Source organism: Stegodyphus dumicola, chromosome 12, assembly GCF_044657685.1.
Source record: "Stegodyphus dumicola isolate Sdum_Otavi_A_Nest chromosome 12, ASM4465768v1".
Lineage (NCBI taxonomy): Eukaryota > Metazoa > Arthropoda > Arachnida > Araneae > Eresidae > Stegodyphus > Stegodyphus dumicola.
Window position 1 is genome coordinate 114,490,223 of NC_140779.1, and position 27,134 is coordinate 114,517,356.

General features: G+C 30.9%; 1 protein-coding gene across 1 annotated transcript in view; it reads left to right on the forward strand.

The window, feature by feature from the left end:
* Nucleotides 1–27,134, forward strand: part of LOC118202272 (RING finger and SPRY domain-containing protein 1-like) — a 94,338-nt gene that overhangs the window by 21,026 nt on the left and 46,178 nt on the right. Inside the window, exons 6-10 of the mRNA XM_085806824.1 lie at nt 5,004–5,062; nt 7,905–7,971; nt 16,569–16,709; nt 19,463–19,473; nt 23,159–23,263. Of these exons, the coding sequence (XP_085662950.1) occupies nt 5,004–5,062; nt 7,905–7,971; nt 16,569–16,709; nt 19,463–19,473; nt 23,159–23,263 (383 nt within the window). The remainder of the gene's footprint in view (nt 1–5,003; nt 5,063–7,904; nt 7,972–16,568; nt 16,710–19,462; nt 19,474–23,158; nt 23,264–27,134) is intronic.

A 27,134-nucleotide genomic window follows, 5' to 3' on the forward strand; every position in this document is an offset into this window, starting at 1 on the left:
ACTTGCTAAAACATTTCTCGTTTGAAGCAAAGAAAGAGAAAGGATTAGAGATATTCAAAGAGCAGGTTTGATATTTGGGTAAGATTCAGTTAGAGCAAAATCATGAAGAGCATGTAGAATATTAAGGTGCAGGTGTATTTAATTATGGCAAAGCACACAAGGGCTATCTGCTTAAGAGTAGGGGTGCCTTCGTGGAGGACTTTCTGATGGAAACTGGCTCGTATACACGTTACACATGGAGAAAACCACGAAAACACCCATGCAGCCAGCCCGTTCGCGGGATTCGAACCTCGGACCAAACTACCAGTGTTCAGTGACTTTATCACTCGGCCGCTGGTGGGCTGTAGAATATTAAATGGAGATGCGTTTTCTATATTTTGTGTAAGAATCATTACTTCAAACTTTCAATTTCACATGCAAATTCATACTTTTTCTTAAATCTTTACTGCATTTAATAGCAAGATCTGTCTCTAGTTTTTTTACTTCCTTGTATAAGTAAAGGAACTATTGTAAACGCGAAAATTTTCGGGTACCATATTCAACGAAAATATCCATTTTGACCTCTATCGAAAGCAACTAATGATGTCTTGTCTGGCATCTGTATGTAAAGACAGAATAAAGGACTTTTGGATTTGAAAAAAATCATTTGCAGTTGATTGCTGTTCTTTCATTACTTTAGGTAATTGTATATAGAGACATTTATAGTACTGGCCTTTGATGACCACTTTATATCAGAAAATCTTTAAGTGGTAATTTTAGGCATTTCATTAAAATGTCCCAATGTGTTATTGAGGGTGAGAAGAGATTAATCTTTGCACACTACCAAAAAAAATAATTTGAGTTACAGATGCAGTATGGGCGCTAGTAAAATTTAGATTATGAAGTACATATGGAACAGATATTGCTAATTAATAATTTCCAAAATACATGCACTTACTGTCTTATATCTGCCAGACATATTAGGAACATTGTGAAATCCTTGCTCCCTGCAATCCTGAATATCCAATTTATGAACTTCTAATATATTTAAATTTCAGTTGATAAACGTTCTCCAGTTTTTTTTTTTTTTTTTTTCCATATGATTGAATAAAATTGATAAAGCTTTCTTCAGTCAGTATCTTTCTGTTATGCCAACTAGTGCAGTGGTCGTCAACCCTTAGAATTTCACGGACCACTACATATATAATTTTATATTTGGCAGACCACTAATATGAATTTAAAAAATCTGATGTGTACTTCCTTGTACGGAATATTGAATTATTAGTCCAAAAAGGGGCTTTGTCCCTGAAGGACTATTGTTTTCGTTTTGCGATTTTGTGTTGAATTAATATAAATGTCCGTTTCACTTTTCAAACTGTTGCCACCAAATGTTAGAGTCCTGCATTATATTTGAAGAAATAAAATAATGAAAAATCTGCATAAATGTATGTATATTTCTCGCATTGTGATAAAACAACGAAACACAGAGCCATCGAATTTTGAATGACGTAATCCTCCTACAAATATCGGCATGTGGAAGATCAAATTTGGAATTTGTTTTAAGATTGATTTCATATTTTGTAAAACTTTAACGAATTTTAGAGTAACGAACTCAACGATTTAAAAGCGAGTAATGGCTACACTCTACGGAAGGGGGGGGACCTTTTTATCTCCAGCGCGCAGAATTGTGTATCGGAAATTCTAAAGATATGCTCATTTTAAAATTATTTTGCGACATTGCTGTACTTTGTGCAAGTTTGTCCCCTTTTGAATTGTGAAGCAGTTGTAGTAAAATATCTTATTCTTGTTGTCACTTCTGAATTTTGCTTCTTTGAGTAGTATCTTTCATTGAAGGTGTAGATATCAAATATAGTGTTGTATCATCAGCTTGTGAAGCAGTAACAGATCTGATCTCTTCTGCACTTCCTCCATTCTGTGTTGTTTCTGTTCCTAGCCATTTAATAAATTGTTGCAATATTGACTTATATTCATCAAATTTTTGTTTCTTTTATGCATATGACAGTTCCTTAGGCATTTAAAAACTTTTTTAAAAACATTTTTTTTTATCCTACACTTATCTTTGGCATTTCTGCCATCAGTGGATGAGCAGCCCAATAAAAAGATGAGAGTGCAAAAAAGCAAGGGTAAAAAGTAGCCTTGATACAGTTGTGTGCAATAAACTTTAAAATAATAAAACAGTTCTTGAGGTGGTTACCATCCAGGTTATCCTGATGACACAGAGGGCAACAAGCTGAATCCTTAACTCCAGTCTGTTGTAAATAATCATGGCCAGTTGTCAAATGAAAACAAGCAACTCCAACATCCCGAGGTAAGGAAGTTGGGGATTTTATTTCTTATGTTGAGTAGGATATTTCACTTCTTATCCATTGATGCATCAACATATAAGGATTATTCTCCTATTTTTCATTTTATTATATATAATTGTTTTAATATTACGCGAAGGCAAAGCGAAGTCAGGTTGGGCCATAAGGGACCTGGCCTTGGAAAGTACGTCTGTCTGCTCATTTCCAAAAATATCTCAATGGCTTAAAATCCACTGGGGGGGGGAATGCTGTTTTTGTTTTCCCTTAGCTCAGAAAGTTTCATTTTGCAAGGATGAGCCTGAGCATTTTCATTATAATTAAAATTGGCTAGTGACGAAATAGCAGCTTGTGAAGGAAAAACAAAATATTTTGATTAATTTCATGTTATAGCTGCTATCTCTCCATCAAAATTGTCACAAGTACTTCTCAAGAGGAATGCCAATACTAAAATTACTTGAATATGCTCCAGTACCGGCACCTTTTTATCGCATTTTCTGCTGAACCATATGTGTAAACATGGAAAAACTTGTCTGGAGGGTACCTGTAATGTATAGTAGCCAGAGCAGCATTTTTTAACTCATTTAAAGTAGCCCTGCAGGACTGCTACATTACACACCCTCATTTTAAAACTAAAACTAAACAAATATTATTTTTAACAAAACAGTGCTAAGATATTGTAAACTAAATACTAACTAGTATTTTATAGAGTGAATGGAAGGTGAAATATTATTTACTTGGATGCCCTCATGTCCCATATTCCCATGTTTTTTCCAGCCAGATATTTTACAGAAAATAACAGAACCCAAAAATTCATTGTGTATGAAATTTATTATTAAAATTTGCTATAAAACAAATGGTTTATTAAAAAATGCTAAACAAAATAGTCTACAAGTACATAACTAGTAAACTTAGCATTGCAAATCACTTTACTATATAAGTAAAGAACAAAATTACCTACAGAAATAAGAAAAGCCCTACATAACAAAATTGACATTGTTATCCAGGCATATTTGTCATATGTCATTTAATGAAATCCTAGAAATATTACAGTCAGACAATGTTATTATTTATATTCTTACCTGTTTTCACAAATACATGTACACAAAAGCACAAGTACAGCGACTACGTTGCTATATTGACACTGTAACATAGTCTAAATTAGTTAAGTCAGTGTAGACAAATTGAAAATGTTAGTTTTGCCATTTGTTTGAATGTTCATGTTGGTGAGCAGAGATATCTCTGTTCTAACTAAAATGAAATCTGATGGCAAAACTGTACAGAGAGGGAGAAAAATTTTAAAATATAATTAATTCCATGTAAACAGCATTTTGGGCTGCCTCCCAGGTGGGCCCTATGCAGGGCAACTGTTATACCTGGCTAGTTACAAGATTGCTCATAAGTACAAAACATTTCTGATTATTTCTGTTTATCAAACATAGATCCTGCAAGAAAGAAAGTATTCTGTTTCTTGGGTAAAGTATTTCACATTTGTGCATCATAATTAGATTTTTGTTATGTACTGGTAAAATTGGTAGTCTTAGTAATGAGTTAAAAGTTATTTTTTAAAAAATATTTTGAATAAATGGAGAAATACTAAAATTAGTTATAATAAGCATGAAAGGAAGTGGAAATATTTCTCGGTGTCAGTGGTAAGTCAAATCTGTCTTTTGTTTTTTAGCTCAATAATTTGATAAACAGAGATACCTATTTCCCTATTATATAAATAAATAAACAAAACAAACAAAAAATTATAAGAATTTTACTGTAAATATTAATAAGTTTGCATTTATGTCATGGTATATTAAATAAAATTAATATTAATTTTTAAAAAGTGAGAAATAAATTTGTAGAGAATTTTAAAATTCATCTCGGTTATGATAAACATAATTTCAATTATTGTAATTGCAAAACAATGATGTCTTACTGTAACAGGAGAAACACTACTGTGACGATGAATTCATAAAAATAGCAGAGTAAGAAAACTTGTAAAGTATTTGAACATATAGTGCATTGCACTTCTCTCCTACTAACTGATAAAAGAGTAAATCACATGCAACAAAAGGGTGGCATTTATATATGTGCTAAGGGAGTCAATGGTATTTGCCAACAATTTTTATTTTTGTGTTGAAAATGACATTTGACATAAAGATTTTATTTTGATATTTTTCAAATTCGCTGTCAAAAAATGTCAGTTTTTCGTAAAGTTCAATATGTGCATCAGTTTCTTGAAAACAAGTCACTTATGTAGTTAAGGCATCTTTAGCATGGGAAATGTCAACATATTGATAATTATTCACTTTTATATCACCAGTTTTCTTTTCAAACTATATGGTAGCTAAATTCTGATATACTTATGAAATGTGCTTTTAGTAATGGAAAGCTGAATAAATTAAAAGTTAGAACATATTGTCATTACAGTGAAGTTTTGTCTAATACTAATAAAACTAATATCTTTTTCTAATTTTAATTTATAAAGAATTGTAGTTTTCATTATATGCTCAAAAGCTATGGATGTCGTATATTAATAAATTAAACATTGTTTCTTAGCTATTTTTTATCATTTCATTGTGTAATAGTAATTCTTTTATGAGATAAACTTGTTTGCATTCCTTTTTCTTAAATTTTGTTCAATAATAGTTTAAAATATTTTAATTTACCAATGTAAATTTCTGTTAATATTAATCCTCAAATGTCTTGTAGGTCCAAGTAGTACAACACTTTTAACACAAGATACAATGGATTATCTTTTTACAAATCTTGTAAGTTGTCTTTCATACTTCACATTTTCCATTTCTTTATTTAAAGCATATTTTTATACCATTTTAAATGTAAATCTGATATTGTAAAATGAAAAGGCTGAAGAATTATTTAGTAGTATAAATACTAAACATTAAAGATTAAATTAAACTTTCTTAAAACTATATCAGCACATGCAGTTCTTGAAGCTTTCACATTCAACTCATTTGCATGGTCAGTTAAAATTTAGTAAAAACTTGTGTAACCTTTTTCTTCTGTCTTATGTTTTGTCCTGCCCCCACCCCAATACTTTTATTGGTCTTAAAAAAATCTTATTATTTTTAACATGCATAAACAGAAATTGTGACTAAGTGCTAGAAGCAAAAAAGAAGCAACAAAAATTATGACTATGCCATGCTGTAATGGAAACTTTCCTGTCACTACAATATATTTGGATATGCATGCTAAAAAAATTATGACTATGCCATGCTGTAATGGAAACTTTCCTGTCACTACAATATATTTGGATATGCATGCTAAAGAAATAAAGTAATTCTAGTAACTAAAGTTAGAATCAGCATGAAGAAAAAAAAGAGAGAACATGGAAGTAAAGAAAGGATAAATGAGTGCTGTTTAAGTTTCAGCTTTATGATGCACAACAGGTTATCTGCAAAAGCTTATATAGAATTTTGGGTATATGAATTCATCTTTGATATTTAATTTGATAAATATGTTTCCCATCATCTTTTCATTTTAATCAGAATTGTTCTTGAGATTATATTAAAATAGACATATAAATAAAAGATGTTTGTAAAAGGTTGCTTAGAATATGGCATCTACCAAAATAATTTTAACATTGGTAAGTAGGAAATGGTTGAATATAATAATTCAGGTATGCAAGTAAAAGTACAGGATCTAAGTTTTCCTGATATTTTGCTTTTTATATAAAATGTAAAAACGTGGAGCTTCTAATATAATACACTAATATTAATACTAAATGTGTACAAAAGCTTCTTAATTCCATTAACTGAAGTCCTTATTGGAAAACTTATTTTATTCAAGTGATTTTGTAAATATACTATTGTGAGTTTGATTTCAGGCATTATTGAAAGATAAGATTGACAGGCTAGTAAGGTCAAATTATAGACTGCATTTAATATTTTTTAATTTTATCTAATATTAAGCAATGTTTTTGTATCCATTAAAGTAATTCAAAAGTATCAGATTTTTATCTCTTTTTTTAATTATTGTTTTCAAGCATGTTGTCTATCTGAAAAGAAAATTTTTTTTGGGGGGGGAGACTTGTCTTTTCAAAGTATCTCTTTCTGTCTTTATGCAGAGTTCTTAATATTCCCCCACTTCTGCATTGAATGCTGGAAGATATTTTTGTCAAATAGTAAATATATTGTATTCAAATGGCAGAAGAGATAGAGAAAAAATTCAGTTTGTAAAGTATTCCATATTCATAGTGAATTTTCTTGTTTTGTGTTATGATTGAAACTAATGATTTTTTTGGCTGAGAAAAAAACAAAATCTGAAAAATAGGGCAGCCCATGAACTGCTCATATCGTTTCTATTTCTATTTTGTTCTCTGACTTAAAAAATACTTACGTACTACAAATATACCTAAAAAAAAAAATACTTACATACTGCACAATATACCTAAAAAAATACTTACGTGCTACACAATATACCTAAAAAAATACATGCTACACAATATACCTATTGCACCTAAAAAGAGTATATATATATATATAAAGGTGCGATAGGTAATTTTCTTAGTGGAAAGCACCTCTTAAATTTGATTTTTTTATATCTGAATTTTCATTAAGTCTTGGCCTAAACAATAGAGAAAGGAGTCATAAATTTATTATTTAAGACTTATTTCTACACACATCAAGCTTGACATGCTTAATAGTATTTCAGTAAACTTTGCCATTCAGTGTTATAGAGAAAGAAATGTGTTTTTGATTAATAGCGACTTTCCATTGAAAACGGAAATCGGTAGTTAAATTTGATTAAAATTTTTTGGTTGCTAAAAGATAGCATTGATTTCTGGCTGCAGTGAAGACATACTTTAATTTCAGTATTGTACTTGTTTTATCACCTGCCATGGCATTTGGAGTTTGTACTAGCATTTGAATGTTTTATCAAGTCTTCTGAGACTATGGTTTATTTCTTGCTTATTCATTTAGCTATCAAAAGATCTTACTCGTAGTTGTAATATTTGTTTATTAAGATGCTGAAATTATAAAGTCTTCGATTTTTATTTCAAATATTATGATAAACATATACTACTGCTTTTTCCAACAACTTCATAAACTATAAATTTCTGTTGTAGCATTACTTCAATATGAAGATCATATTAACATGCATTATTATTGAATGTTAGATTATTTTTAATGATTGTTCTGTTCCCTTTCAAATGTTGCAAAGAGCAAAATTTTAACAATTTTTTTTTTTTTTTATCTTAATACAAAATTTCCCACGAGCATATTCATTTTAAGATCCTTCACATATTAACTTGTGAAAAATATAGGAGACAAATTTGGTGTACGTATACTTGATGGCTAGTTGGGGTGGGATGATTCAGCAATAAGAAATCTTAATAAATATTAATATTAAAGTTGTCATTATGTATTATGACATTGCAAGTCTATTATGCTACTTTTTTAGTTTCCTATTTAAAAATTTAATTTACTTTTCGGATAGATCTCGTATAATAGCAGTTATTGTTCATTTTGTAAGAAAATCTTTATGATTTTTAGTTAAGTGTCCTTGATATCAGCGTAATGTCTGGCTATATGTGGATTTCTGTATATTATGTATTAGTCTGTTTTTAAAATGATATTTTCTATTCAATAGGATCCATTTTTCAATACATCTGTGATCCTTTTCTCTTTAATTGCATTAGAAAAGTTTGCACAAACTAGTAAGTATATGTACGAGTTAATTTTTTTCTTTTCCTCTTACATAAAATAATGCATGTGTTTTTCTAATAAGGAATATGTTGATTTTTTTAAAAATTATTTTTGATGTCACATGAAAGTATTTTCTTTTAGCATACTAAAATTATTTAAATTGGTGTTTCTCAAATGTTTTCCAAGTAGGGACCACTTTTATAAATTAGAATGTTTTGCAGACCACCTTACTCTAGCCCCTTTGAAAGCAATTTTTTAGCATATGTTAGTTATTGGTATACTTACATTTTTAAAATACAGTTAATTAAAATTCATTAGTTTTATGTTAGTATTAATTGATTAAGTTAGTAGGAAAAAAGTGTTTTTAATAATTTAAGGCTATTAGATGTTCGATAATATTTATCTTATTAACTAAAATTAAATGTTGGTACCCACAATTTATGACATAAATGAACCTCTGATTCTTGCACAGCTGTTCTATATTTGGATGTATGCAGACAAGCTTAAGTCTGAGATCCGGACACACGTCAAGTTGATTTTGGTCCTTTGTTTTTATTCGAGTTGGTGATGAAAAACCTTTTTGTACATAGATACGTACATAGAAGTAAACTGAATTATAACTTTTAAAGCACCATTGTACAATTCACTTTATTTTGTTTTCATTGTTAATGATGTCCAGAAATTAACTATACCTTCTGCTTTGAATTTTATTTTAAATATGGTATCATTAGAGAGTTAGACTAGCATTTTTATTCAATAACTGTGTTATTTTCAAAATCATAGTGAAAAAAATCGGGAACCTGGGTTCGAATGAACACTTATGGGATTTGCAATTTGAGTATACTTGAGTACTTCTTCCATTAAAAATTTCTTTCTCGTAGATATCACTCTATCACCCTGTAAAAAACTTCAGTCTGCTATCCAAAGAAAATGCAAACTGAATACAGACCAGAGTTCCTAAAACTACAGCTCCACTTCTAATCTTCCCATGGGGAAGGAAAGAAAACAAATTTGAAGCATCAGAAACTGTTCAATGTTTATATCAGGTGAAGCCAACTGAAGTCTGCTGGGTTTTGTTTACTTTATGTCATCTGCTGTACATCTAAACGAATCATCAGAATCAGGAAGTACTTCACGAACACAAGGTCAACAATGTATAACTTTATAAGCTAACTATAGTGAACATGGAGTGCCATCTAGTGATTTAAAAAAAATTCTGCAAGAAGGTGTATGTTTGAGAATGCATGTATGCAATACCTGTCTGGAAGATCAATGCAAGCCGCGATGCACCAGTGTATCACCCCACTGCTAGTGATAGTTGAGACTGATGCATATATGACATACCCGTCTGCAAAGGGTTTTTAGTTGAGCAACATGCCGCTGTGAAAGGGTTCATTCCAAATTTTTAGAGTATTTTAGTAGTATTTTTTTTAGACATGGCATTTAAAATGTGTATGTTAAAATGTATATATTCAAATTTGTCATCAAGTATATTTAGTGCTTGATCAATTCTAAAATAAAAGAATCTATATTATATTTTTCTTTTGAATCTTTGATTGGTTCATCTTATGCTTTGAATGAGAACTTTTTTACTTCTTATACGGTGTTGTGTTATTGCTAATTCAAAATTAGCCTCAGTGTCAATTTTGACAAGTTCTTTTGCATCAATAATAGTTTCATTGAAGGATTTATACAATCTTCTTAAAGATTAATGAAGAATATTTTGCTGTTTCGTAAAAGATGAAGTACAATTGCTAGATCAAAATCTTTTGTTTGTATTTTTCATATTGGATTAATGCAGTTTAGTATTTTATAGTTTAGTATTTAGCAGTTTAAGTATAGCAGTTTAGTATATGCAGTTTAGTATTTTATACTATGCAGTTTAGTATTTTATACTAAACAGCTACTGAACGTAAAAGCCTAAATTGTTTTTATATAGTCTAATAAATCTGAGACTTAATTTTTTTATCGAATTATCAATTTCTTTGTTTTCATAAATGCTTAGCAGGGTGTCATATACATTTCCCAAATGGAATCTTAATGGTTGTACCCTATTCTCTCATCTAGTATCACTCAGTGGTTTCAAAATTAATCCTTGAACAAGTTTTAAAAGTGTTGCCTATGAAAAAGTAGATGCTGAGAAAAGTAAATATATATTTTGGACAATGTTGAAACATTAGCAGCTTCCAAAGATGCTTTTACCAAATCATTAACAATTAGATTTAGAGAGCAACTACTACACAGAGCTTAGAATGCTCATGAATTAAATTATTTAATTCTAGATTGCTCTCCTGCTCTGCCATTCTTTGCATTAAGCCTGTTGTCGTACCCCTGCCCTCGGATATTGTGCAGGTTTAAACCCAAATAATTAAGTTCTCCATAATTTCAGATGTTTGTTTTCTCATGGACCTTTCAACTAGTAGGAAGCTTAAAAAGCTTTTATTCATCTTAATTTGAACCTCACTGGCAACATATTTATTGATTGAAACATATCTGACTACAAGAGTCATTTGCTATGCTATGCTTATGTCAGGAGTCCAAACTAAAATTATGGAAAAATATTTGGCTTTTTGTATCGTCAATAATACGAGATTTCACACTTTGATGCAGTGGGTCCATTATCTCATACCCTGAGATAGTGAGCTGTAGTCTGTTTTTTTTTTTTTTTTTTTTTTTTTTTTTTTTTTTTTTTTTTTTCCCACTCTACAGATGTGCTCATCCATAATGGGATCAAATTCAGATAGCAACTCATTTGTTTTTAAGAAATTACCATTGTGATACTCAAACAACTTGTTGCTTGAAAAGCCAGATAACTTTTGCCAAGAATTTGAGTAATTGCTGCAATTTTTAGAAGCTAATGGTTTGTTCCAGCATTAATAATTTTTTGAGCCGCTGCATCTATAGTTTTAAACACTTTAAGCTTTGGTTCATTTCTAGCCATGATTTTTGGAAATTTTGTGGTCTTTTAAAACCCTTTGAGCAAGTAGCAAAACTTATGATGACCGGATCCGGTCATCATAAGTTTTGCTACTTGGCATATATTAGCTTATAATTTAAGATATTTTGCTTTCTTACTTACTTTAATAATGCAAATATCATCTTAATGAATGTAAGTTTGTGAAAATACGGGCTAAAATAAGTAATTACTCAAACTCAATTGATAAATGCTGTTTAAATACCGGTCTTCGTGACAGATCTAAAATCTTGTAATGCTCAGAGGGTTAAGGATTTGACAAGGTACTTTCAACTTTTAAAAATCTCCTTTGAAAGAGAATTAACCACACAGCTGAAACGTTTGCAGCACAGCTTTGTGAAATAGAGTACATTAGCCAGTCTCATAAAACTCCATGGCTTAAAATTTGTATACAATAATTTGACTAAAATGTCAACCAGTGTCATATCAAAAGAAAATTTAGGATTATACAGTGATTTAGGTAGACCTTGTCTTACTAAAAAGCTTCTTTTGTCATCTCCTGAAGTTCTTAGCCGCAGTGCTGGATCTGTGCTCAAAGTTTGTGGAACACTTTCTGTGGGAGTCACATTGGTGCTAATTTTTACGATGCTTTCATTTGATGGTGGAGTGATGGCAAATACATTTGATTTAGAAATATAATCCAATTGTTGTCATTATCAGTCTGTTATAATTTCATGTTTTATTATATAACTGGACCTGATGTTGGATTCTCAGAGTTGTCATTTGTTTTGGCACTGTCAAAACAACTGTGTATGTAATTTTTTAACATGCCAGCTTGTTTTTGCTTTTGGTTTCCTTTTCCACTCTTTGTCGTTTTACTAGTAACCAGACAGTTTTCTTTGTCCTTCAGATGTTCTTGAGCAGGAGGGTAACTCAAATTAAACAAAGTAAAATATAAAATAATTAAAAATGAAGAGTTATCCTTTTTCTTAATAAGCCAAAACTGTAATTAACTGCAATTATATTTTGTTCACTGACTTAAAAAATACTTATGTACTACACAGAATATTTCTCATACCCTATAAACCTAAAGAAAATGTAGTGTAATGATATGTGTATCTCATATAAGCAGTACTTGGACAGATCATAAATAATCATTGAAAGCAATTATATAATTCTTGATTTTTATATTTATTCAGTTCAGTTTATAAAATATGTAATAAAACATGTTTTATTGAAGTAGTGAACTAAGAAATATTTTTTCAGTTATTCATATTATTGATTAAAATAATTATTTTCATAAAACAAAAATATAACTAATCGTACCCAAATAAATTTAAATTTGATTCATCATTTTATCGATTCAATAAAGAACCTTTTATATCATTAAAATATTTATTTAATTTAAAATCACTTTCACTAATTCAATTTGATAATTGCTTTAATAAAGTAGTATCTATAATAATTGCTAATAATTGCTTAAAGTAGTATCTATCAAACTAAAAAGCTTAATTTTAAATGTATTTACCTGAATTAACAAACTGTGCTGAACTAAAATTGCTAAGTGTTATGTATAATATGAACTTGCATTTTCTATCACTTCAGATAATTCATATTCAGACTACATAACATAAACAGTCAAAATTATAAAACAGTGGTTCTCAACTTTTATTGCTCCATGCTCTCTTTTCACCATTGCTAGATCATTCCCCCCTCCTTTGCAAAACTTGAAAAATACATATATACATTTATTTCGATTTAGATTATTTTCTAATGTGCTTTATAAATTAAACAACAAAAAGTGCATAAAATGTTGATAAGTACCAAAACTTGAATAAAAGTAGTTTTTTGTATCCATAAACTAAAACTGAATACTTTAACAGCTAAATAAAAGGCTGACTGCATTTCCCTCTGAAACAAAGAAATCCCCCCCCTGGTTAAGAACCCCTTTTTAAACAACACTTTAGAGCACCATACATACAGCATCATAGAAAGCACGAGATATCAAAGCCATGTTTTCTCATTAATAATAAACAGTACATTGAATTTATTAAAATTGCAGCCTGTGTTCGACATATAGAACATGAATAAATTAATACTTTGCATAGACTGCCTGGCTGGCAATAACTGCATATCATGGGGTATGCCAGTTCATGCTGTTTCCACATATCGCTGAAGTTCGTCTAGCATGATTTGAAGGGTTGTGCCATGTTTTCGAGTGCAGAAGCAAAGAAACTTTTTAGGGAGTTGCTTTTCATTGAGAGCTAGTTTGAATGGCAGATCATTCCCTCAAATTTGGGAAAAATGTTGCATATGTCTCTTTACATAAATTCCTGCAATATTGTGTTATGTTAAGGGGAAAATTTCACTGGAAGTTCTATTTCATATTTGTCAACCAATCAGAAAAAGGTTTTACTTTTATATTGTATACTTCTTGCAGATTTTCCTTTAAACTTCTGAAAGGAACCTATTTCTCAGTTTCTTATTGTGTTTCACATCTATAGGTCTGATAAGGGTTTTAATCATTGGCCTGATGTATTCGATGAGTCATATATCAGAAGAATGAGTGGCCAAAGCAGCAGGCAGTCCAATTCTCAATGAAGAATAGCTGAATGTTGCATACAGTCATGCATTGTTCCTATTGTTCTGTTGCAAGACAAACTGGGAAATTTAAGACAGTGGACTCCAAAACTTCATAGGTGTAGTGAAAGTTGTTGAGTGTGCCAGCAGCATATATTAGGCAGGCATAGGAGTAAAATTCTGTAGCATGCTAAATCTTAACACTAAGTGATAGGTTGAGATAGTAATGAAAAAGTCATAGTATTTGTCACCATGGTGTTACTAGACTCTCACACAATTGTTGAAGTTCAGTGGGCACAATTAAGATATTTCTGAAAACACAGTATTATGCCATTTGTTTGTCTGTGTCTAGCATTCAACACACATTGTAGCCACTCACATTTTTGCAATAAATTGCAGGAAATCGAGTAATTGTAGCAAGGGATGCCTTGCAAGGACTATGCTAAGTGGTACACATTGACATAAGCTATTGAGAATTTTTCATATTGCTGTATGATACATCTTTTCCATATACACAGCATGACTATCCTCTCATTCATTAGTGTGATGAGGCTGTGCAATTTTTCCCATCAGTCAGTCTGCCCTCTTTCACCCACTGAATGCATACTCATATGACCATAGTTTAATTTGATCTAAGATGAACACCGATTTTTCAGGAGGATTATTCACAGCATCTATAAGCAACAGTTCCTGCTCTGCCAAACTCTAAAACTCGTTTGAATGGCTGCCTTCTGATGATGGCTATTGAATCTTCTCTGCAAATGAATAATGGGACAGCACATAATTTTAATACTTTAAAAAAATCTGCTATTTTCTGTGTTTAGAGTGTTTCTAGGTAGCATACACTCACACATACTTGTATGTTCCACATGATTTGCAATCATATTACACTGCTAATCATTTGATATCATATTTGATATATATGATATGTCATAGTCTATAAATGATGCAAATTTCAAGCCTATTTAATACTTCCTTTGTAGCATTCCATTTTGGAGTGTCAATTGTGTACATCATTATATTGTATACAGTATGCAGGCAAATGTAGCTTCCCTCATGTCATATTTAATTAGATTAATTTTGGTTGTTGTTCAGTGGTTCTCAAACAGCTGAACAGCTGTAATATACATATCATTAAAGTATGCTAACAGGAAGTTTGTTAAAGTATGCTAAAGTGTGAGCAGCAATGTTGTAAAAATAAAAATATTTTTTCCTTTAAGTAAGAAAGGGAAGGATACGTTTTGTGTATTGTTAAATAAATGCATCTAATTCTGTTCTTTCAAACAGGTGTAATTATGAAAAAGTTTGAGAATCAGTGTTACTCACTTCCCTACCTCCAATTTTATTTAGAGGCCAAAAAAATATACATAAGTAATGAAGTACATATAACAGGATATAAATATATATCACTTAGGTCTGAATCAAGTGATAGTTGGGACAAAATTATACTTATTTTTTAACTGTGCTTCATTGTCATGTGAGGTACGATTTACATATACAGTGGAACCTCAAGATACAAGCGCCTGCATGTAAGATTGAAATATTTTGTTTACTTTTCATTAGTTTGGGAATAGCAAAACATTTTCAAAAATCAAAAATGATCAAAAGGCAAATTAATTTTTATTAGTTTGAAAATATATTTGCAGCAACAACAAAACAGTGTAAATATTGTACTTTGGATCAATTACAGGTGTGTGTGAAAGCTAAATAAGATATTTTATGTCTGCAAAAGATTATAGTAAAATGAAAAAAAAAAAAAAAAATCATACCTTTTGAATTTGCAGAATATAAAGTTAAAAAGCGGATTGTGAGTTGATTGTTTGAATTCTCTTTATAATGTGAAGGGTTAAAGGATCAGAAAGAGAAAAGGATATACAGTCAAAAGTCGTTAATCCGGACTCGTCGGGACTTCGGCGATTCCGGATTATCGATTTTTCCGGATTGTAGATCATCAGTTTAAATCTGGTAAGATGGCATGCAGAAATTACAAAATTAAAAATATGAAACCGTAATCTATGAAATAAAGAACAATTATGATCTAAAGGGTATCAAAATTTACAAAAAGAAAAAGCTTAATATTTATTTGTTTACTTTATTAAACATTTCTTTCAATGTAAGTCGTTTAAGTTGCTTCGTTTCATGTGATAATACTTTCTCTTTAATTCTATTAAACAGATATAATTTCGTGTTTAGTTACAAAGTTCCGCTGTTCAAGTCCTATAATTGCTGTATCCAGAATACCGACTAATTTGTCAATCGAAATTTTTTCGTTTTCAATAACCTCTGTCACTTTCTTCACTACCGGAAGCGAATTATAATGATGAGGAACTTGTTTTAAATCATATCAAAGACAGAGCACATCGAGATGAAATACTACATTTAGTAAAGAATTATAAGCCAAATAAAATAAAAACATCTGCCCTGAAGATAACGATAGTGCTGACAGATCAACTTCCAATTCATTGTGCGCCGCGGCGTTCCCCCCGCCGAGCAGCGTGAAATTGATAAACAGATTTCGGATTTCGAAACATACTTTCGCTTTAGATCCTTTACATATTAACAAATATATATCGGAAATTCTGTTTGATATAATCGAAAGTTTAAGCTTACTTTTATAAAATTGCTCTAACAGTCTGCAAAAAATAATAAGCCGGATCCAATTCGAAGATTAAGGAACAACGCAATCTGCAACATTAACTGAATTACATAATTTTAACTTAGCTTACACCATCCGTTATGCATTAAATGCGCATGCGTAAACGTTTTATGAGCATGCGCACAAGCATATTCGCAGCCGTAAAGGTCTTACGCGCGCATGTAAACGCTTATTCAACGCGACGCATGCGCAGAAAGTTTGTAGCTTTGAGGTCCGGATTATAGATCATTCCGGATTATGGGTGTCCGAATTAACGACTTTTGACTGTATGTAGTTTAACTGGTGTAATCCAACACTGAATTTATATAATCTAATAATTTGTTTTTATACTGTCAGTGAATTTTCTTATTGTATTGTTGTATAAATTACTAATACAGATATCTTTCTTTACAAATAATTATTTTTCCAATTTATCTTTCATACTAAATGTATCTATTGTAATTTTTAAAACAATTTAGGTATAAATAAATCCACAATCAATAACCAACTGGCCTCTAAACCTGAAAATCCTCTAGAAAAGTTAGAAAAGTTTATAGACAGTCCTTTGTTCATGGCAAAGCAAGTAGGATTTTGTGCCCAATGGTGCTTAGATAACTTATGTAAGTATTTAATTTAGAATTTTAAATGATAGAGGGAATAGTTTTTCATATGTGTGTAAAATTAAACTGAAATAGTTTGGTACTGCATTATTGTTTGTATACTCAGTTAATTTTGTAACTTTTATGATTACGATATTGGCCTCGATTTAAGTTATGTGCATTTTTTCAAATTTCCTTAAAAGAAAATAAGACAGTATTGCATATAGTTTTGTTTAATTGAAAGTATATTAAATGATTTCAACATTGTTTATTGAAATAACATAGTGCTAAAAAAAATTAAGTTGTTAGAAATCATTAAAAAAAAAAAAAAAAAAACGTTATTGGGGGCTTGGTTAAATTGTACTATTTTGTATGAGCTTATTTTTTAATGACAGAATAGAGTCCACTGATGAATATATTTCACTTCTGTTGAATTGTTTGTTATCTAATTTGAAAAATTTCTTTTGTTATACTGTTGGCCATTAAAATTGCAATAGCAAGAAGCCATATTCACCTTCATTACCTGAGCCTTTTTTGAATAAATCCATCCAGATAGATTTGATGTTTGTATCACACAAAATCTGCAGCTGCAATCGCCTCTCAATATGTTTGTATTCATTGATACAACTGATGGAACAAAATGCTTATTTTTGAAAGCAGTGTTATATTTTTCATTTTTAATAAGATCTAATTGATATTTATATTATTCATTTCTGGTGTTAAACTCAGAATAATTTTGGTGATGTTTGGGAAAATGTATGCTCTCTTCGTTCAACTTCCCTTTTCAGAAATTTCAATATATTAAGTCACTGTGGTTTCTGTGCAGAAGGTGAACGATCGATTGAACTTTTGAACTAATTCCCTAGGAAGTATTTTCATTAGTAATGACATAACAGATGGCTGTAAAAATTCAAAGTAACATTATGGAAATCAAGACTTCTAATTACTGCAACATGTGTATAGTAAATTATCTTAATTTCTTTTTACAAGCTTGCAAAATTAGACAAACCAATTTAAATTTAACTAATTTTTATTACTAAATATTTTATGATTGTTATATTGAAAATGAAATAATTTGTATTAAAATTTCTCTTTACAGCTATTATGCTATTAAAATTAAAGAAATAGATGTATGTGAATTTGAATTTATACTATTAGAAGATGACAATTGTTTTAATATACAATCAGTCTGTTCTATAACAAACTTCAAGAGACTGAAGTTAGGTTTTCCCTATCTATTTGGTAGGGGGGAAAATAAAACAGCACTCATAAAAATACAAAAATTGATTGACAAATTACAAAAACAGTTGATTGCATTGTCGCATCTCTGAAAAAAATGTGAATAATAACTCAAGAAAATCATTTTAAGGTTTATTCACAGTTACTATTACATACAGTTACTACTTTGTTTTTGTTGTTCTCTTTCAGTATCACCATTCATTAACAATTTTACATGATAAATTACTTCACATGAAAATTGTGGATTAGATTTGCCCTCTAATTAATCATGTTTATCTAAAACTCATATTTATAATTAAAATTTTCCAAGATAATCACAGCTTGTGTCTTCTTTGAATAGTGAACCACTTTAACAATGCTTCTTTAACATTCTTATGTTCAGTCTTTTTAAACCTTCTCCTCTTTTTTACTATGAGTAGAAATAACTAAGTCTCGATTTTCCCACGATTGCAACTGTGAATTTGTATAAACTGTATTGTATATATTAAACAGATATATATATGGCTTTATCCATTTTGTGTTTTTCAAAAAATATCTGTCTTCACTACAGCCCATTATGCATTTACCACTCAGCATACAGAGGAATTTTTAACATTGAAAATTCCTTCAGTGCAGAGTGAAAAGAATTAGGTGCAGTTTTTTTTCTTCTGGAAGTGGCAATAATTTCACCACTAATCTGCCTTGTCTAATGTGCAGCAAGAATGCTTTCATTTTTGCTCAATATAAACTGCAAACATATATATATATATATATAATATATATATATATATAATGTTCAAAAATGCAATAATTTATGAAGAATACCCTAACTCTTACAGACAATCTAAAGAATGTAAAACTCTTCATTTGGCAACACTTTAGCAGCATTTTAAATACTGAAGTGAAACAAACCAATAAGTAAAAATTTTACTCTCTAAAATGCAAATCTTCTGTAAAGCCTAAAATTTATAAGAATCTGTTCACTACTTCCATTTTCCCTGTATAGCAAAAAGTTCAAAATTTTCATCATAGCATCACCCTTGAGAGATAGAGGCTCCATCTGACAGCTCAGTCAAAAAATTTGAATGGAGTCAGAAAACCTATTCATGTTTCTTTTTGTCAGTTGCCAGAAACACCATATGGTATCCTAAACTATGGTTATTATATGTCCTGGTTCTTCAAAAACTAAATGCTACTATCTGTCTCGCGTAACGCGTGTTTAAAAATCAAAGAAAGATGGGAATGAAGATAAAAACAGCTGTAATGTGAAAGCATTCTCTGCTATTCTGATAAGGATAGGATCCTATACATAGATGATTTTAAGGGTAATCATTTTTCAGTCAGAACTTGCCTAAATTCTGGATTAGAGATCTAACTTTGGTTCTTTTTAGCAGGGTTTGACTGTACTTGTTTGTTAAAATTAAATAAATTTTCACATTTTTCATATTTTTAATTGTATGATAATTTTTTCACTCAGTTATAAAATTTAATATTTTCATTGATTGCAAATAATGCAAAAAAATATTTCTTTTTGCATGTGAAATCCTTGACTGCAGTCATTAAAAAAGTAAGTAGAAAATATTTTCTCTTTAATGTAGTATATTAATTTACTGACCATGAGCCATCATAATATCAGCATATAGTATCTGATGTATTGTTCCTTATGTAAATTTTGTACCAAGGTTTATCTTGTTTTCTGAACATTTGTGTGAAATAGTTTCAGTATTTGAAATACTTTCACAATAATAATAATAATTTAACATACATTTTAATAGTTGATTGCAATTATTACATGAAAATTTTTTATATTGGAAATAATATTCTCGTGTGATGTGTTTTGATTTGTGTGTTATAAATAAGTATCAAAACTTGACTGTGTTCAGTTCATGGAATAGATCATAATTGCCTATAATTGCAATTTTAAATTCTTTCCTTTTGAGGGTGATCTAGTTAATAGTCTTACAATGTAAGGATTGAATTAGAACCATCCAGTAGATTATGTGAATAAGAAGAAAAACTGAAAATTCATGTATAAGAAACTTTTACAAACTGACAATAAATGAACATAAGACTAAGCCCAATATGTACCCAAATCTTGGAGAATAACCAGTGAATACTTTATGATTGACTGAACTCTGGCCTATAACTAATTTTTTATATACTGCAATAGAAGTTTAAAAAAAAAAAGTCATCTCAGTTCATATTTGAGATGACTCAGAGCTGATCCTTAGAGACTTATACTGGTTAGTTCAAGTTTTTATGGCTTTCTTCCTCTCTAATATAGTTAGTAGTAGTCAAACATTAGCTTCTAGAGACAAATATGCACAGCTAAAGCCACAAAAACCTTGATATTTTACTTAGTTTTATTATTGTTTTAGTTCTATTATTGGTTAAATGAGCTGACTGCATGTTTTTTTCCACGCTCATGTGAAAACGTAAATATTGATTAGTTTCCTTAAGAAAGTCCTACGCAAAAAGCATTCCTTTCTATAGGCAGGTAGTCTTGTGTACTTTGTAATCAAAGTACTCTAATCTATCCAGTACATGGTGTTAATTTAAGCTAGCTGCTATAATGTATTCACTAAACATTAGGAACATTGGAAATGTTGAAGTTCTAAACTCTTTTAAGTCTCTAAATTCTTTCCTTTATACCTGAAATATTTACAAGTTATGAAATGCAGTAAACATTTAATTTTCATTAGTACTAATGCATAGTTTTGAATGACTTTTAAATTTCATTGCAATGTAATTAGTTATCAGTTTGTAGATAGTTATATATTCAGTGATGTTCTATAATTTCATCAATGTAGCTGTATGTACACTTTGTCCACAAAAGTCCTTACCTCACCTTTATTTTTGCAACTCTTGGTCGTATACATATACTTTCAAGTACAAAAATATCATATTACACTAATATTTATGTTTTAACAATTTTATATTAAAAAATTCAATTAAGTAAAATTTATGAAATCTTAAAAACACTTTCGGTTTCCCTGTTTCTTCTACTAAAATATAGAAAAAATTTATACTATTATTAAAAAAAAAAAAGAAGAATGAGCATGATTCCCGTGCAATGAATTTGGCTATGTTTCATTTTTAAAGCTGGGAGATCATATTCAGGGACCATTTACAAACTGAAGAGTATCATGTTTGCATCTGTATTGGGCTGATGCAAAAGCATGTTCTATTTTTTGGAGATTCAGAGTATGATTTTATTTAACATCATGCATGACATTGTTATGATTGGAATTTTAAGCCAGTAAAATGTGTAGGCAGACAACATGAAAGGGCAACATGCTTGTAAGAGTAAATCATTAAGACTTGTAAGAGCAAATAAAAAAATTCAGATATCTAGGATGACAAAGGATGGGGAGCATATCAGACTTTGTATGTAGAATGAGTTTGATAGAGGCAACACTTTAGCCCTTCATGACTAAACATTTGTCAAGTATATGGAAAGTATGTGATTGATAATAGCATATGTCATCGCTAGTTTTCGAAAATTCAGGAATAGAAACAGAAGCTGTACAAATCATACCATGTTCCGAATGTTCATCAGTGGCTTCTGAGCAGATTCTAGACCAAGCTATATGGAATGCCTTCTGGGCAACTGCTGAGGAATTAGTAGAATTTTTTCTTTACTCGCAATAACAGTTTAAAGAGAAATGCATGCACTTAGGTTCATCGCACAGCTTATTCAGTGTGTTATACTTCAGCTGTCTGAAAAGCAACAACAGATGAGAACTAGTATCTGTCCTTCTCTGGGTTTTTTTTTTTTTTTTCCAAAAAATGAACCGTTTTTTGGATTTGTGATGGATAATGAGAAATTGATACTCTATATCTGTGTGAAATGTTGAAAAACTGTGTGTTGTGTAGCAGACAGAGCCTGCTGCTTTCACATCAAGATATTGAAGATTTTGTTAAGTACATCATGAAGATTTTGTTAAGTGCATATGGAGAGCTATGATGTGAATAAACCCATTGAGATTAGCTTCCTCATAAACTGTTAATAAATGACCTGTGCCACCAACTGCTGGACAAGCTGGGACAAAACTTATTGTAAGCAGCCAGCATTTGTCAGTCACCAAGGTGTTATTTCTCAGCATTAAAACTCCAGAACTCAGGCTGTGTTAATTACTCAGAAAAAAACTACTTGACTTTGAATGGTAAGTTTTACCTTATGCCCAGGCCTAGCTCCTTCAGACTGTCATCTTTATCGAATTTTACAGAATTCCTGGGACCTTCAAACATTTGATGATGTAAATTTTAATGTGAAAACAGCATTAAAAGAGGGTTCCCCTTCCCTTTAAGCAAAAACAAAATTCTAAATGAGAGTACTTTTATCCATGAGGGATTAATGCAATATAAGGCATATTGCAAGGTGTCATACTAAATATTGGCGCTTAAGGAATTATTTTACTTGCTCTTCTTTTTCACTTTAAAAAAAAATAATAATAGACATTTTCGTCAACACATTAAAAAATTTGAAATAAAATATCAGCTTAGAAAAAGGCTTCTAATGTTAATAGTTTAAGCAGTAAGCATTTCTACGCTAGTTATCCTAAAAAATACTAATCAGTATGATTTTTTTCCTCAAAGAAGGAGATCTTATTTACAGAATCTTATAGAATTCATGTTCTAGAAAACAGTGGCAAGCTACAGTATTGGTACATATCCAGCTCATAACAATACTTGCATAAATTTAAAAAAAAAAAAAAATTCTAGTTCAGTGATTTTTTTCCTCCATTTGATTGTTAAATTATAATAAAGTATTAAAATTTCATGACAATCTGAATAATATATTTTTAGCATTTGAAAACTTATATGAAATTCTTTTGTGTTACTTTTTATTTGCTTTCTGTAAAGTAAAATAAGTCAGTCATATTATTATGTGTACAATATGTTGTATTGGGCCACCAGCAGCCGAGCGGTAAAGTCGCTGAACACTGGTAGTTCGGTCCGAGGTTCGAATCTCACGAACGGGCTGGCTGCATGGGTGTTTTCGTGGTTTTCCCCATGTGTAACGTGTATACGAGCCAGTTTCCCTTAGAAAGTCCTCCACGAAGGCATCCCTCCCTCCCCCTTAGGCAGATAGCCCTAGTGTGCTTTGCCATAATTAAATACACCACCACACCAATGTGTTGTATATGTTGATTTTGTAAATTTCAAGCATTAAAAGCTATTTAATAGATACATTGCATCTTGTATAATAATAAAATTCCTTTAGTTGATTTTTTTTCTATTTTATTTAGGGGAGACCATTTACTTATGAACATGTTGACAGAACAAACTTGAATGCTATGCTCAACAGTAATGATGTTAGTGAATATTTAAAGATTTCAGCTGATGGTTTAACTGTGAGTGCTTTTTTTTAGTTGATTAATTATTTTTATTTCATCATTGCTGTTACTTATCATTTTTATATTGAGCATTTGCATTTTGCTAGTGCTTTATTTATTTTAATAATTTTTTCAGTTTAAAAAATAGTTTCAATAGCAGTTTAATATACCACCCTCCTCAGTGCAGTATTTGTTATTTCCCCCTATGTCTATAATGCTTATTAATTTAATAATATCAACCCGATTTTTGTCGACTATTTTCCTATGAATATAATCTTTTTTCTCCCTTTTTTAAGGGCAACTTAACCAGTTCTACCTTATTTGTCATTAAGTTTGGAAGTTGTCTTATGTTCAGAAACTGCTCTTTACAATTAACCTCATAGGCAAAAAATGAAAATCTAAAGAATGCATTTTTCATTATAGTGAATAAGGGATATCTTAAACAAGTTCACATTTTATTACCAAAAAATTTATTCAGGAGTTGCTTTTCATATTTTCATATGTGTAATTAAGTAGGGAAAATGAAAATCTGGAAATATTAGTGAATAAGACATTTCAACGAATTTTTATCAAGTAGGTTATAAACTTGTTTACAAAATTTATGCTTCATTCCAGTGAGGTAAGAGTCAAAAAGCTGTTCTTTGAAGAGCTTTTGAATGAATTTAAAAAGAGAAATGTTTATGAATCCTCCATAATTCATGCATTACAAGCTCCATATGTAATAATTATTTATGTAAAAATTCTAGAGTGCCATATAACATGCTTTCTTAAGAGAGGAGTAAAGAATTTTAACAGTATGTTCCTGCAGTTCTTTTATTAGTGAAAAAAATTGCAGCTATTTTACCTCCTGTAGTTTTTATTATTTTGTAGCAAAATGTTTACAAAGTGCAATCAAAATTTTAATTAAAAAAATCGCATTTTTTTATTGTGTAGTATATTACTATTAATTGCAAATCCATTGAAATGGATTATTCTTAAAACGTTTATTTACTTTTGTATCTCCCTATGAAGTGAAGTATAACAGCAAGTAGCCATCACTTTCTGATGAGAATTATCATGTGTCAATGATCTGAGAATTTTCTTCTAATCTGTTACGAAGAACACAGAAAATATATAAATTAAATATATTCAAGACAGTTCATTCAATTGCGGGCTGCCTCTACCCAAGGCTGGGTGAATTATGAATAAAGACAAAAAATTCTTAATAAGCCATTCTTTATTTTCATCAAACCAGTCTTGTGCTTCCGAGATCAGCTTTCATTCTGTCTACAAGCAAAACATTCGAAACACTCAGCATGCAGGCTGACGTCACGAACAGCAGTGCCTCGCGCCAGTTATTACTTCAGTTCATTTCACAACATCCTCCCCCCTCTTGAGACTAAGGATGAGTCTCAAGCTCATAACAAACATTATTTAAAAGATCAAGTCTTTCTGGAGCTTTTACAAGTCCTCCAGAGGAGAAATATTGTTGCATTACCATTGTATCAGGTGTAATTCCCCCTTTTAACATACATCCAGCACTAGAATTAGATTCCTCTGCACCTAGTTTCTTATCAGGAATTATGTTTCTGTCATTGGCCTGTATCTCCAGGGGAAAGATGCATTGTATTGGTTGTACAATTGTTCCATGCCGGGTCTTAAGTTTAACTGTGCAAATCTTTCCATCACGTCCAGGGATCAATTCTGTAATTCGGGCTAAGGGCCAAAATAAATGTTTTTTTGTTATTATCCCCCATCAGTACTATTTCTCCAACTACAGGTTCCCAAGATCGTTTTTCATTATGCTTTTGAACCAGTTGACTAAGGTATTCTTTTCTAAAGCGTTGTTGCAGATCATTTAAGAATTTAGTTCTATACTTTAATCTCTTAAGATTTGACAAATTTAATTCATCAAGATCTTCAACATTGGAATTTCTCTTCTTGATAAGAAACATGGCGGGTGTCAGAGGGACAAATTCCTGCGGATCTTCAGAAACATACGTTAAGGGTCTACAATTAATTATAGTTTTACAATCACAAATAATAGTATAAAGTTGTTGATATGATAACACTGATTTACCTAACGTATGTTTCAGCAGTTCTTTTATTGTACGAACCAACCTCTCCCACCAGCCGCCTTACCAAGCTGCTGCAGGTGAAATAAATTTCCAGAGTATTTTTTCAGTTCCCATTTCCTTTAATACTTTAGACCAATTTAGTTTTGATAACTCAGTAGATGCACCCTAAAAATTTGTCCCGTTATCACTATAGATTATTATAGGGCGTCCGCGCCTATCAACAAATCGTCGAAGTGCCAGAAGAAAAGCATCAGTAGAAAGAGAATTAACAAGTTCAAGGTGAATGACACGGTACACAGTGCACGTGAACAGTGCGATCCATACCTTTCCTCCATTTTTTAAAAACGGGTCCAGACATATCCTTATGGTTTCAAACGGTGCACAATCCATAACCCTGTCTGGTGCCAGAGGTGTCGGTTCGCTTGACATAGCCTTAGTTTTAAATCTTTTACAAATGATACAGTTAAAGAGGACATTTTTTAATGGCCTTTATTAAAATTTTTAATGGCCCTAACTCTGACTATCCAAAATCTTTCTCGTAATATACATTGCATCATCTGAAGACCAGCATGACAGTTTTTATTATGTACATTTCTGATTAATAACCTAGTGAAATCAAATTTTTCTGGCAACAGTATTGGATACAGAAAAGATTCATGGTCATCTCTGTTTAGTATTCTCATTTTGACTCTCAGAATACCATCATCATCAATGAGCGTTTCAATAAAATTATAAGATTTCTTATCAGTCAGATAATAATTTTGAACCAAAGAAATTAAAATTTTCTCAGAATTTTCAATTTCATACTGTGAAAGTTCAATGTTTCTATTCTTTTCAGAACCATCTTTACAATTATTTACAAATCTAAATATCCATGCAACTATTCTAATCATTTTATCATAATTGGATACTCTGATTCGATGTCAAGGGGGTGCGTCTTTTGATAGATCAATATTCACTATTTTTATCATTTTCCTCTCCAATTCTACTTCTTCAAGCAAACAAATAATCTCACCAGTGGGCCAGTTTTCAGGGCCTTCTCGTAACCACAAGAGGCCTTACCACCATCTAGACGGAAGCATCTGCTTTGCAAAACATGCGCGCGATAACAAGTCGGCAATATTCAGTTTTCCTGGGACATGTCTCCATGAATGACCTCGTGTCAACTCTCGAATCTTTTTAACCCTATTTTCGACGAAAACGGACCAATTTCCTTGCTTTGTTATCCACCAAAGGGCAGTGGTCGAATCAGACCAGAGGGTAACTTTTAAGTCGGGCAAACTGAGAGCCTTGATAATAGAATTTGCAAGTCTAGAACCTATACAACAGGCCTTTAATTCTAAGCGAGGAATGCTTAAAGGTTTCAAAGGCGATACTCTAGACTTCGCCCGTACGAGATTTATTTTTACCTCAGAATTAAGTACTGATCGGACAAAGACGCACGCTGCATACGCTCCCTTGCAAGCATCTACAAATACATGTAGTTCAGACGTGTCATTAATAAACAAGTATTGAGGCAAAGTAACATCTTTCAAAACATTAAGTTCTTTAAACCAGTTCAAAAATGTCTTTACATCATTTGGAGACAATTCATCATTCCATGCAATTTTCACTTTCCACAATTTTTGCAACAGCAGTTTTGGAAGCAATGTAGTTGGCGTTAATAAACCAATAGGATCAAAAATTGTCTGCACAATTGCCAAAATTGTCCTCTTTGTGATTTTCGTATCACAGGTCAATGTATCTGTATCTGTGCAGCACCTAAACGTATCATTATCCAAATTACCCCCAAAATGGAAGTATCCCCTGAATGATTGTCAACATTTGTACCA